General features: G+C 38.9%; 1 protein-coding gene across 1 annotated transcript in view; it reads right to left on the bottom strand.

Annotated features, from left to right (window-relative positions):
• Window positions 1-2,714: 2,714 nt before the first annotated feature.
• Window positions 2,715-14,744, bottom strand: part of Rigi (RNA sensor RIG-I) — a 45,162-nt gene continuing 33,132 nt past the window's right edge. The window contains exons 15-18 of the mRNA XM_047525631.1: window positions 13,832-13,999; window positions 12,601-12,752; window positions 6,242-6,385; window positions 2,715-4,297 (exon numbers count right to left, since the gene is read on the bottom strand). Coding sequence (XP_047381587.1) covers window positions 4,001-4,297; window positions 6,242-6,385; window positions 12,601-12,752; window positions 13,832-13,999 — 761 coding nt within the window. The 3' untranslated portion in view covers window positions 2,715-4,000. The remainder of the gene's footprint in view (window positions 4,298-6,241; window positions 6,386-12,600; window positions 12,753-13,831; window positions 14,000-14,744) is intronic.

Here is a 14,744-nt window from a genome sequence, read left to right as displayed (position 1 = left end):
CTGAATCTGATTGGAGAACTATAGTTTTCTATCTTTCCCAGATTTAGAAAGTTTTCTGCATTTCTTTTTGAATTCTTATAACTTTTGGGGGGACTGTCCCATAAATCCAATAAGCTTTCTGTTTATTTTTCTCTCATCTGTATATTTTCAAATAACCCATCTTCAAGTACACAAATGTTCCCTCTGTTGGATTAACCTTGCTATGGACACTGTTGTGCCTTTCATTCATCATGTTTTCCATCTCTAGAATTTGATTTTCTAAAAAAGTAATTGCAATATGTTAAAATTCTCATTTTGGTCATTTATTACAGTCTTCCTGATCCCATTGAATTGTTTTGTCTATTTTCTTGAAGGTCGTATAAAAACAGTCATTTTTGAATTATCAGGCAGATCGTAAATCTCCAGTTCTGTGATGTCAGTGATTGGTTTATTTTGTTCCTTTGGTGGGGTTCTGTTACCCCAGTTGTTCTTGATTCTTACGGCCATACTTTGGTATCTGCACATTTGAAAACGGACTTATTCTAGTTTTTATGGGCTGGCTTTGTGTGGGAAAGCTCTTCATTGGTTAACCCATCCTAAGGTTCTGGGTAGGCTGTCTGGAGTAGTCTGTGGGTGGGATTTCTACTGGAGTCCTTGGCCTATTAGCCTGGTATCTAGGTCAGCAGGTAGGTGAGTCAGGTTGCACTCAGAGTGTGGGTCCACTAAAGTAGTTCTATTCAGTAGGACTACAAGAGCTGGCCTCTTTCCACAGGGGCTGACCTGGAACTTGGGTGAGCCTTGAGCCTAAATCTTAGGGGGGCTGGCCTAGGTCCTTACCCCTACATCTGCAGGGATAATCCTAGAATCTGTACCAGTCTTCTCAAGTGGGCCTAGATGCTGGCTTCACTGGAGCCTTGGACCATAGGGACTGGTTGGTGCTAGGGCAGGAATGAGGCCTGGAATTGTGGGTACTGTCCTGATGCCTGAAGTCACTAGGCAGGGTTGGCCTAGAAGCTGGGTCCATGAGGACTGTTCTGGAACCGAGTTCACAGAGGCAGTCCTGGAGTGTGGTGTGGTGGAAGCTTGCCCCCACTAGAGAGTCTGCTGGAGCCAGCCTCATGAGTAGCACTCAGGTGTTGGCCAAGTGCTGGGACAGGCCCGAGACAGGGTTATGATGGCCAGTGTGGTGCCAGGGCCAGCCTGACTAAAGTGGGCCTGGAGCCTGAAGGAGTGGCACTGGGATGGGCCTAGAAACAGTCTACCAGACAAGCCTTGAGTCTTGGGCATGACCCTGCCCAGCACTGAGTTTTACTTGTGCAAGCCTGGTGTTGGGGTCCAAGGCAAAGCAGTGCTCTCATCACTCTCCTATCCCCAAGCTTAGGGTACCTCCCACTGTGCTGCCAAAGGTTGAGAGAGAAGTGGCACCGGTGACATAAAGAGTTCTTAACCTTTCCAGTACATCTGTGTTTCTGTGCTACATCTAGGGTGCTGTAAATGTCCCACTTGGTATCCTTAGCTCTTATGACTCTTTTTATGTGTGAATAATTGTTCAAATCGATGTTTCTGTATGTTTCTATCCGACGATGAGCACTGGAAATTCACATTCCACTGTCCTGCTCAAGTTTCATTATTTCTCAATACGTGACATTATGGTTTCAGAGTCAGTGTGTTTGGGAGACACTGGGTTAGGTGGGTCTTATCAGAGAACTGACAGTGACAATGATGGTGTATGTTATAAGTCACTGAGGGGAAAGTGGCAACAAATGGTACAGAAACCTGCCCAACCATAAATGCTTTCAGAGAATCTCATGGCACTGCATCCACAAGATGCACTTGAGGAAATACTGGCCTCTGCTTTGCTATTTGAAATTCATTTAATACACAATCTGTTTTAAGTACAGGAATCAGTTTATTGACCTTGTTGCACAATCAGGCCTTTGAAAAACATCATTTCAGGGTGAAAGATCATGGTGTCAGCACTGGCTGAAACCATGGAGATAACAAGGTCTGTGGTGGTAGAACAGGTTTTATCTAAATCACCTGAAAAACTTACAAAAACACATAGCTAGACACCCTGCTAGGACACTGTACTGGGACTGGGAGTATATATGCCCATGAAAAAACCTCCCTGGTTGGTTTCAAATGCAGTCTTTGATCAAGAAACCCAATGATGAGCAATGACCCACCTATTTTTTAATTCAGGACATATTAACCAAGTGCCTACTCTGTTCTCAGGTCTGTGCCTGGCAATGGCTTGATTCCATATACAAGTCGAATGAGGAAATTCTAAGTTTTTGTTTCAGATTTAGTCTAAAGAGAGGACGATTTGTCTTTCATCTAAATTAATGCTTAAAAGAGCTTTTCTCTTCTGAAAAAAAGATTTCTAGTAGATGTTTAATATATCCTATTGGAGTTTCTAAACAATAGTAGCAAAGAACAGTAATTACATATAAAAAGCCTAATAAAGTAAAAAATGAAAAAAAAATCAGCTCTTAACAAATTGATTTAAATAATCTTTTTATTACATCTAAGAATACTATTATAGTAACTATTATTAAGCAGTCAAGTTGTGTGTGTGTGTGTGTGTGTGTGTGTGTGTGTATCATGTACTTTTCTTATAGTCTTTCAATTAAAAGCTTTCCACTAACCCTAACAGTTTGGGGTTATCCTCATTTTACAAAGAGCTTATGTAACTACTGCTGAAATGGAAAGTAAAGTGGCCACAACGTGTTATCCCATAATCTCCAGGGTTCACCTGGGAAGTCTCCAGATAGCTTTCAGATACAAATAGGTATTACTTGAAAAGGTCATATAATCACATGTATTGAACGTACTACTAACCTTTTGCGTTCTCTGGAATTTTGTTTAGGCCATTTAATGGTTGTAATGAATTACAATCAACCAATCTGTTTTAATACAATGCTTAAATTATTATAGATCCCACCTAGAACTACACACAAAATACCTTGGCTTGATAAAAATTAAAAAAAAAAAAAAAAAAAAAAAAACCCAGGCACTGTCACTGTGTCTGGAAAACTCCAAACTAAGCTCTCTGAAGCATCAGCAAACCTTGCTAAGAGACACAGGAACGGCATGTGAGTACATATTCTAATTTTTTTAAGTAGGAAGAATGACCATATTAAACCACTTCAGCAGTAGCATCCAAGGGGCTTAATGAAGACAGATAAATCAAGTGTTAAATAGCAACCATTAGTGAAAAATGGCTTGAGATGACTATTCAAAGGGGAAAGTGGCATGAGTTAAGAGAACGAATTAAAGAAGATGTGTAGTAAACAGAACTTCTTAGGAAGCATTGTATCCCTGATGTGCCCTCACCAATAAAACCTGACTACTATAAAAAGTTTATGATTATCATGCCACACATTGCTATGAGGAAAATATGAGGATATGTAGCTTGTACATACGTGGGTATATACTGAACCCTTGGAATCATCTACACTTAAGGTATCAGCAAAGAAGAAGCAATAAAAGAGACTGGGAAAGAACAAAAAGAAGCCAAGGAAAGTTTTCAAGAAAAGAATGCAACCAGGGCCAAATGCAGCAAAGACATCAAGTAAAAGGACCAAGAAGCAGCCATGTAATTTGGCAGCCAAAGTCATTGGCAGCCTTGAAAAGAACTATTGCAGTAGATAAAGGGGAAAAGCCAGTTTACAATAGGTTAAGGAAATGGGAGTGAGGGTATGGAAAACCTTTCAGCATCCCATTCATTTATTCATGTCAGTATGTATGGAGTTGATCCTTTTTGTTCACTGGCAGTTGGTTCTGAAGAAGATAGAAATAGATTTTAATTTTTCACCAAGTACTGCAGTTCACTCACATTTGTTTTGTATATATGATGTAATACAAACTGTTCAAAACAACAGAAGGTGAAGTTAACTGATAGTATGCAATACAGTATAAGCCTTGAGTAAAGTACCTTCACAGAGGCACAAGCAATCCATGATTCACCCACTGGGTTAATTTCTTCAAAGTCACCATACCCTGTAGCTAAAGACTTAGGTCATTTGGGTATTTCTGTAGCATCAAACTGTATCTTCTCAAAATGAAAGTCTTTCCACTTTGAGTACCGTGTCTGAACTCCAGTTGCAATATCTTCCACCACAAAACTTTCAATTTTTATGACTGGAATCTCAAATTCCTTATACTTCACATGGATTCCCCAGTCATGGCTGCAGTTCTGTTTGGCACAGAATATCTTCGCTTTCTTCTCAAAACCCCCATAGCTCTTTGGATTGGGGTGTTGTTTACTCACAAAGCGCTCCTTAAAATCATCTCCAACCACAGTGTAATGGCATGCCTAAGATGAACGGTTGGAACAATATAGAGAATGTTAGAAGCAATCCATAATTGTGATTTAAAATAAAATACTCAATAATCTGAGATGAAAAACAGATGGAATCCCACTTATTTTACAGTTTGGGAAAAAAGGAAATAATGGAGTCACCCGAAGGCCACATTAGGATCCATTCACTTGATCTCTCAATACAGTGGGGGAAGGAGCTACAAATTGATACTGGGTACCTCATGAAAAGGAAGATTAAGAAATTTCCAGGAAACCTAGCTCCTAAAGTACATACTCAGTTCAGAAACAAAAGGCATAGTTGTTGAAGATGTGTGGAGTGTTAAATTAATCTGTGAAAGGACAGGCACAATCCGAAGGACACATGGGAGAAGAGCACAGGATCAGCGTGCCCCAAAAAGCACCACGGACTAGTATGTCCACAGGCCACACATACAGCCAACTTTACAGCAAACCGCACAGAAACAAACGCAGATCCAACATCTAGTCCATTGTCAAGAAAGAAAAAAAAACACATACACACACAAAAATTGAAGCTAAAAGGACCTTTTACAGCTAAAGAAAGGCAGGGGGGAACTTGGGATTACTCATAATATGCTTCTCACCCAAACAGTTGGGCTGATGAGATTTTAGTTTTTTGAAGACCAAAAGGAACTCCTCGTCCCCTGACTAGCCCAACCACTCCACCTGCTCCCCATCAGCAGCAAGTTACACTCAATGTTTGTCTTTGGAGATTTTTCTGACCCTTTATTTATAAGGAAAGAAAACAACAAAAAACAAAAACTAACTTGCAGGTGTCACATTTTAAAAGGATTGTTTTGTTTTCATTGTAAAATGGTTCTGTATCCCATAAAATTTAGAAAATAAAATCACAGGAAGAAAAGAGTCATGAAACCTCATCACCAGAATATAACATTTTGGCATTTTCTCTTAATTTTTTATTCTTTAGGAAGGTAGGTGTCCACCCTGCCCCCACTTGGTGGTAGTGATAGCAGTATTGCTACTATTGTTTGATGTAACTATAAGAATAACATAGTTTTATATCCAGTTTTTTTCCACTTTACCATTAGTTTGTAAGCAGTTTTTGTAAATTATACTACATAAGCTTCATAATAGTGTTTTTAAATAAAATTCTAATTTGAGATAATTTTAGCCTTAAAGAAAAGTTGCAAAGATTCCTAGAAAATTCTTTGTATATCTTTGACACAGTTTCCCTAAATGTTAACGTTACAAACCACAGTACATTTGTTCAAACTAAGAAACTAATATCTGTACATTACTATTAGCTAAACTATAGATTTTCTAAAATCCTTTATCTGTTCTAGGATCTAATTGAGACTACACTGCACTTAGCACAACCATTATTCTGAAGAGCTTCATAATATTTAAAAGGCAGCAATTTTTAAAAAAAAAATTTTACCTTTGATACACAACAACTGTATGGGGTACAGTGTGATAATTCAATACGTGTGTACAGTGTAATTATCAAATTACAGTAATTTGCATACTCATCTCCTTACATTTTTCATTGCTTTGTGTTGGAAACCTTTTAATTCCTCTTGTCTAATTATGAAATATGTAATAAATCTTTATAAACTATAGCCACCCTACTACGCTGTAGAACAGCAGAATGTATTCCTCCTAGCTATATTTTGTACTTGTTATCCAACCGCTTATGTCCCTCCTCACTGTCCTTCCCAGCCTAACATTTTGGCATGTTCTTTTCAACTTTTATTCTTTACAAAGGAAGAGGTTCCCCCCACCACTCTTCTCTCTCCTTGATCAGCTGTTATAGCTACCACATGAGCAAGATGTTGTATTTTTAATACATGAACCACAGCAAAGATAACATAATCATAATCTTAATGTAAATATTTAACCAGTAGATAAGAGGCTTTAACTTATGCTAAGAAATGGGTGCTCTTATAAAAGGCTGCTTACCTCTACCACTCGTACATCAGCCGTGTAACATGCCAAGGTCTTGCACTTTCCACAGAGCAGCTTTTTATTTTCCTTATCAGGCACAGGTTTTGGTTTTGGTTGACTATCTCTGATGAATTTATCATGTATCTGTATACTGTGAACCTATGTGCCAAAAGAAGAGCCTCATAGATATAATTTAGTATAACTAGCATATGTATAAATAAATGCACACATAAGTACATATATAGTCATTCATATACACCTGTGAATAGACAGAATCTGTTTGTATTGCTTTGTTTATAAATATCACATAGATATTCTTACTGGCTTTCTTGACTGTTTGTCTTCCAGTTTCTTCCTGGAAGGTGCCCCTAAAGGACTAAAGACGTTCATGAAATGTCATGTTGACCATGTTTCACACTTTAATGACTGGCAAAACTTTAGAAACTAATGTAGATATATAATTCATAATGTAGACTGTGTCAGGAATAATGGCATCCCACTTCAGGCTAAACCAATTAACTAGAAGAAAAAGAACAGTGCCCACCATCTACATTCTTTCTCCCCTTCAATCACAGAAAATATTGAGTTCTAGTAAAAACTAAATGTCTATGTAGTGTGATTATTCTAATTCAAAATTTAAGCCTTGGCTAAGTACAAGTAAGAACCCTTGACATTAAATGTAAAACAAGATTACGTAGAGCAGAAGGCAGACCAGCCAAGGGCCTGAGGGCCCTGGGAAGTAGATGGTAGTGAGTTCCCTCAGTTTTCCTTTCACCTGATAAACCCCAGACTTGGAGGTGAAGAAGTTCTACCTATGGGTACAGACAAAAAATCCCAATAACAGACTCTCTCTCCCTGGCCAAAGAACCACGAAAGGACAGCCCAGCGGTCTGAAAACTTCGACAATAACTCCTACTTCCACAGGTAGGATGGGGGTCTATGGCCCAACCATACCATATTGGCACAGGACAAGTGGGAAGCTGAATTTCCATCTTGCTGTAATGAGGCTCCCCAATACATGTGTGTGTCAGAGAAGGACAAATAGCCAGAACTCAGCCCTGTTGACTGGTAACAGCCGCCCTCACTGCAGTGTCAGTAAGGCCAGAAAGGGAGACAGTACACCCACCTCCACCAGCAGTAACAAGCAGAATTCCTCAAAGGTAGAGGCTGAGTAGGAGACCTGGATGGCTCCCTCTACACAGCAGTAGTAATAAGGCAGTGTCCCCACCTCCCCAGCCAGAGCACAATCAGAAAAAGTCAACACAGGTTCAATAAGATCCAGTCTCAACATGAGAGACATTTTTCACATTGTAATGAAAAACGATTTAATAAACAATCACTCTTCACACCAAGAAACAGGGAGATCTCAAACTAAAGAAACAGTCAGTGGCATCCAGTACTGATATGATACACATGTTTGAATTACGTGGCAAAGATTTTGCAGCAGCCAAAGATGTCCAAGAGCAATTAAACATTGTTGAAACATGAAAAACTAAAGGCTCACAAGAGTTGAAATAAAAAGCTCCATGGACAGGTCCAACAACAGAATAGAGGGGATCAAGGAAAGAATTAGTGAACTAGAAAACAGAACAGTAGAAATTTTCTAATCTGAACAACAAAAGAAAATAGACAAAGGAAAAGGGCAGAACCTCAGGAGCCTATAGGAGTATTAAAAAAAAAAAAAAAAGAAAATTTTTCTAACAACCATATCACTAGAGCCCAGAAAGGAAGTTGAAATAACAGGACTTATAAATTACTTAAAGAATGACTGAACATTTCCCCAATTTAACAAGCAACAAATTTACAGGTTCAAGAAGCTGAATGACCCAGGATAAGTCAAAAAAAATTCACTCCAAGTCATATTATTAAAAAAACTGCTGAAAATGAAGAGGAAAAAAAAAAAAATCTTGAGAACAGCCATAAATAAATAACTTTATCAGGCTGGGATGAAGGTCAGTAGCAGAGCACTTGCCTTGTATGTGCATGGCCCTGGGTTCAATCCTAGCACCACCAAAATATTGGACCCCATCACCTTACCTATAGGGAAAAGCAATCTGAACAGTGGTGGATTTCTCATCAGAGGACACAGGAAGTGGCACAACATTTCTCAAATGCTGAAAGATTTATCACACCTATACTCAGCAAATATATCCCTCCTCAAAAATGAAGGAGAAATCAAGACATTCTCAGATGAAGGAAAACTAAGAATTTGTCACCAGCACACCCACCCTAAAATGAATGCCCAAGGGAAGTTTTCTAAATAAAATGATGAAAAAAAATTCTTGATCCATCATGAAATTGTGCTGATTTCCTTAGCGTCATCTGTGGAAGGATCTGCCTGTCCTGTCTCAGACTTTCAGGTGTTCCGGGGGGAGCCAGACACCCTAGCTGCAAATCCTGTCCCTGCCACTTACCAGTTATGCAATTTGGGGCAAATGCATCAGTTTCCTGAAATACAAGATGAGAGCAAAGGTAGCATCTCCCTCATGGACTGTCAAGAGGTAATATTAGTTTACAACTGCTTGGAACTACCTGGCACAGGGGAAAGGTCCATCAGGGTTAGCCTTGGTCTGTCAAACTGGCCTTATGCTAAGAATCATAGAAATGTTAAGGATGGTGGCTTGTACTTTGGTCTTGAGTTGGGCAATCTTATTCAGTAGTTGTTTTTCCAGAAATATATCTATTCTATATAAACTCATGAACCATTTTATCATGTTAAAAACACATTTTTATTTTGATTGTGATAAACTTATGAATCTGGGTAAAGGCACACCTTTGAAATCTTCAGTCTCCCTTCAAGGGCATGGCATTTCTTTTGTCTTATTTCTATATCTCACAGTAAAATTTTCATAGTTGTCCTTATTTATGCTTCAAACTTCTTTGGTTTGGCCAATAGATGTAGGGATTAAACAGATTGGCATTATCAGATACACCACTAACTGGCCATGCGATCTACTAGCACAGCAGATCATTATGCCTCAGTTTCCATCCTAGGAAATGATGCAGTAAGAGGCTCTACTGCCTAGGCCCCTGGGAGGCCTGTGGATGTATTTATTTGCGAGGCTTGGAGAGTCAGTGTTCTGCATGCTTGAGCCACAGTTACTGTTATCACTGTGAATGAAAATCTCCCTCCCCGTTACATCTGACTGGTTACTGTTCATTCATAGAGTCCACTGATTCCTGCAGCACTCCAAATTCAAATAAAATTTGATTTATATTTTTAAGAATTTAGACCTAGAATGTCAGTTAAAAAAACAATCAAAATATGATCCCCCCATACTCTTCACCCCTTCCCACTTAAATTATCTTGTTTTTATAAAAATAAAAATGTGTTTATGCCCAATTTCAATCCAGTTCTTTACTGCTGAAAAATTGGTACATTATATGTACTCACTCCATTATTTCCTTTGTATAAATTTCTAGAATTGAAATTCTTAGATTATGTGTTACATATAAGCAATTTTAATTTCCTTTTTTCAGATTCGCTCTGATCACTACTTCAGGCAGGCTGGGAATCGGGAATGTGATAAGAAAGGGTAAAAATATAAACTCTTAAGCATTCAATTGTTTTTAAATTCACTTATATCTGATGGTATTTAATTATATACTAAAATTGAACTAAATATGTACAAGCTCAAGTATTTTTTTTCTCTTATAACTTTTAAAGTACAACTTAGAATCCACAATGCCATCTCAAATATTTTAAATGTTACTATTGGCAGTAAATATACGTCCTAATAAGTTAAAGTTATTACTACTATATTTAAAGCTAAGTAGAAGTCAGTAACTGGGTAAATGGGTTCAACCTAAGTATTAAGTCTGAGGTGTACTGTCCCTCCTCCCAAACCTGGGGTTGAAAAGGAAGCCTCACTCCATGCACTGAGGTGTGGGGGGGGGCGGGGAGGCGGGACTATGGAACCCTCATCATGGGCAGTCATGGGAACACATGTTGAAAGTTCTTCATTTAAAAGAAACTTTCTTTCTTGTCCTGTCTTGTTCTCTGCTCTATGAAGAAGGAAAAGCAGCCTTCCTCATTTTCCTGTTTTCAGGAAAGATAACACTTTAATCAGAACAGACCAAAATACCCTTTATACCGTATTCTTCTATAATGAAACATGACCAAATCCTGAAGTTTCCACTAGTGGAAATAAGTTCTTGGGTACCTCTGGACTGTCCACATGTTAAGTTGCTGCACAGTAACCAGAGAATTCCATGGGAGCCAGAGTGCTATAGTGATCGCAAGCCATAGGCCACAGACAATGCAGCTAGGTGCTGGGAAAGAAAGCATACAGTCTCCAGCAGACTGTCCTAAAGAGCTCCAGACTTTTTCCTTGTCTTCTGCAGAGCTTCTTTCTGTTAAAGCTGAAATGCCAGGACCCGAGAGTTTAAATTCAACCCCAAGCCATCCTTAAATATCACAAGAGGGAGTCTCACCCCCCAAAATCACAATTCCTTTTAATTTTAAGAATATAAGATTTCCCTTCCTTGTTCTATTAAACATTTGAAAGCAAAGCCTTCCCCTCTAAACAAAACAACTGGGATGTCATGACACCAAGACTCCAGGCTCCCAGCTGCCTCAATTACCAGCTACCAGTGACTCCTGACTACATTCATTCTGGGCTCCCTCTCAGTGTTTGGTTTTGTTTTTGTTTATTGGAACCAGGGATTGAAACAGGGATGCTTAACCACTAAGCTACATGCCCAGCTCTTTTTATTTTTTTATTTTGAGACAGGGTCTAAGTTGCTTAGGGCCTCGCTAATCCCTCTCATTCTTAACCATATCTGCCTGTCTTCTATCTGTGGGTGTTGATGAGCCCCCAAAATCAAATAGCCTAATTCCACAGATATTTCACTGGTTGTCTCCTCACCCTACTCCTTGACCTGGTATGCTAGCTACCACAAAAAGACAAAAACAAAACAAAAGAAAACAAAAAATGTCTACATCTGGTCCAGTCTCCACTTTCTCAACAGACTTTTACTATATTGCTTCTGTCACATGAGTGTCTTGAGTGGATTGTAATTTAGTGAAAAAGATAAAAATTATGCCATAGTTATTAAAACTCAGTAGGATCTTAAAGCCTTTATTGGTTTAATGAAAAGAGAACCTCATCAGTAAAATCAAGAGTGAGAAAGTAGGCTGGGGATATAGCTTGGTTGGTAGAGCACTTGCCTCACAAGCACAAGGCCCTGGGTTCTAATCCCCAGCACTGCAAAAAAAGAAATGGAAATGAGTAAACACTGATATAAAGTAGTTGTTTTGTCCTAAAATGTGTTAACTTGCTTTAGAGATCATTGCTTCTAAATACTTTTTTCTGGCACAGAGATTATGACCTTTTTGCAATTATGGACACTTTGGAATTAAGTCTACTAATTTGTAAGGTTCATCTTCATGAGATTTAACTATGCCTCACACCTCTATTTGGTGACAACTCTCATTTTTTAAGCACATATTTTATACCAGGTACTGTGCTAAGTAATGCATACTTCTCATTTTATTCTCATGACTATTCTGTGAGTTTAAAAAAAAAATCATTCCCCCACCTTTACATTTGAGGAGATTGATTATTTAAAAGTCAGGGTAGCTGCCTGAGGTCACACTGCAACTGGCAAAACTGGGATTTGAACCACTGAGTGTGGTCAAAACTCTTCCCCAGCCCTGCAGTGTTCAATGCTTCCAAGGATTCTGAGATGAAAATCTCTGCAAAGGGTCTGGAGAAAGTGTGGGTAAGCATGCATACACACATGGCTGCTTCTTGACTTTCTCCAATCTCATTTCATGTTTTTGTGGTTCAAAGGAAATTACAAAAAAATGAGGTTTACTACCAAGAGACTGATCTGAACAGGTGGGCCACTCCAAGGTATACATTATTGTCCATAGCTACAAACAGGCATTCCGGCATCTGCCCAGTGACCTGGGAGCTCCTTTCTGAGGACTCTGGATGGCAGAGACATTTGAGGAAGAAACAAAGGAGAGCTGTGTCTTGCAGTGTCAGGGTATGGTTCTCAAGAACTGTCGAGAGAAAATCTAGCTCAGTTTGCCTTTTAGATCTAAAAACAGAACTTCAGGTATTAGCACTAATAAAATATTTTTTAATGTCAATGAGGTTAAAATATAACAGATTTAGCTGGGTAAGTAGCTCAGTAGTGGAGTACTTTCTTAACATGTACAAAGCCCCAGATTCAATCCCCAGCACCAGAAACAAAGGAGAACAAAACAAAACCCCAAAATTTAATGTTCTCTATAGGACAAAAACAAATTTACTGTTCTAACACAACATTCTGAACAATATGATAAAAGGTCCCAACCTTGTTCATGTTCCCTGTTATTCATGGTCAGTTTCTAAAAGAATAACACAGATGAAAATTGGACTTACTGTTTTTTCAAATTCCACTTCATCCCATGTCTGAAGTCTTGAAATGGAGTCATTCATCATTCTTTCCTTATACATATTTATATTTTCTTTTTCAATTACATCAGCATTACTAGTTAGAAGGTAACATTTGCTACCTCTTGCTCTTCCTCTGCCTAACAGAAAATAAATATTTTATTTGGTGTTTTTGACTTAAAACTCTTACATTATGAGAACAGGTAAACAAAAGGATAGAGATATTCCTAAAATTCAACTTTGGTTCACTGAATTCTGCTTTCACCTGCATATTAAACATGTGGATAAACCAGGCACCTGCCTCAGGATAGCTTTCTTAGGGTCTCCAGTGGCATGGTGTGATTGTACAGCCTTATTATTGGAATTGCTGCTTTAAAGATAATTCAACATGAATGCTTTGAATGACACTGAGCACTCTAAAATGAATAATAAATAGATCCTCCTCAAGAGGTTTTTAGGCATTGAGAAGACATATTCACAATCACCAGAACAAAATAAGGGCTATGGGCATGCGAAAGAGATTATCCTAGCTGGGTGACTCAGGGTCAGATGAGATGGAAGCAGGGGAAGAAGTAAAAAGAAGACTAGCAGTACATGAACCATTCTTTCAATGGCAAATGATGAAGTCAGATTGGCTGAAATGGATGATGAAAGATGGAAAATAGATTGGAAAGGTAAGTGTACTGGATTTTGAAACTTAAACATTAAGTGAAATGGAGAATCGGTTTCTTTAGGGGAAGTGACACGCTCAGAGCTGTTTTTCAGGAAAATTAATGTGGCAGCTATTGTTATAGAAATTGGAAAAAAAGGAAGAGGAAGTAGGTTAAATGGGAGATTCTCTAGTCCAGGTGGGAGAGAACTCTGAAGAATCTCCTCAGAGCACAGGGAGCCACCAGCCCCACAGTCATGAAAGATCTACATGTACACCAGCAAAGTCTCAAGCCAAGTTGGAATTATCCCTTCACAAACATGCCAGTGTTGGGCAAGTAAGCAGTATCACTGTGAACAGGAATCACTATAGGGTATAAATTAGTGGGGACAACTGCAAGCCCCCAATCCTGACCAACCAAGTCACCTTTAAGGCAAAATGCCAGACTCCCCTGTACCATTGGTTATATACTCAACCATCATTCAGCAGAGGAAAAAGTCCAAAATGAGAGACAAACACCAGCAAAATAAAGTGGGAACCACATAGGAATTGCATTGCAGCTTCTCTCACCTCTGGTTTGGATCATTCTGATGACATTGCCCACATACTCATACAGGACGACCAGATTGCACTGAGCAATGTCAATGCCTTCATCAGCAACTGAGGTGACAATCAGAATATTATCTCCATTGGTTCTGAATGCATCCAGTACACACTTCTGTGCTGGGAGGGTCATGCCTGTGTCAGAGCAAACCGACATTACGCAACTCGCCAAAGAGGAAACTTTCCACTTGAAAAACTAGCTACTAATTATGGAATGCTGGTTATATGCAAGGTTCTGTAATAAGTGCTTTATATTCCTGAACTCCCAACAACCGTAAGCTCCAGGGTCTATTCCTATACCAGTTTTAGAGAGGACATTTAGGGTGACCTTTAACAGGTTGGGACTTTGCCACACCACCACCCAAGTTCAAATTTCATTTCTGGCACTTACTAGTTGTATGGCTTTAACCATATCATTCCAAAACAAATATTGACCTTTTTGCAAAAATATCAGCAACTATATGCAATATCATGCATATAGGAATTTACAGCTGACAAAATATTTTCATACTTTCTTGCTCACTGGAACTTCACAAGGCCATTTTAGGTGAACAGGGAATTGGAATATGATTCCCCTATACATATGAGGACCTTATAGCCCAGAGGTATGGTAAACTGACAGGCCAGCAAGCAGTAGAGTCGGGTCTTAAACTTACATATAGGAGCCAAATAGAGTGCCCTTCTGGGGTGTTCTCCACCCCCTGCCTTTGCTGTCTGTGAATCATTCCTCCCACACTCTGAGAAGCTGCCGTTGTATTATGTTTTTCAATCAAAGAGACAGCACTACCTGTTACCAACAGTCATATTGTTTTTCCATGAAAGTTAAAACACTATCTGTCCATCTGCTCCTTCTCTTGTTGGGCACACAGTTAAAATATAC

The sequence above is a fragment of the Sciurus carolinensis genome, chromosome 14 (genome assembly GCF_902686445.1).
Source record: "Sciurus carolinensis chromosome 14, mSciCar1.2, whole genome shotgun sequence".
Taxonomy (NCBI): domain Eukaryota; kingdom Metazoa; phylum Chordata; class Mammalia; order Rodentia; family Sciuridae; genus Sciurus; species Sciurus carolinensis.
The sequence above is the reverse complement of the archived record's forward strand: the minus strand, read 5'-3'. Positions and strand labels throughout refer to the sequence as shown.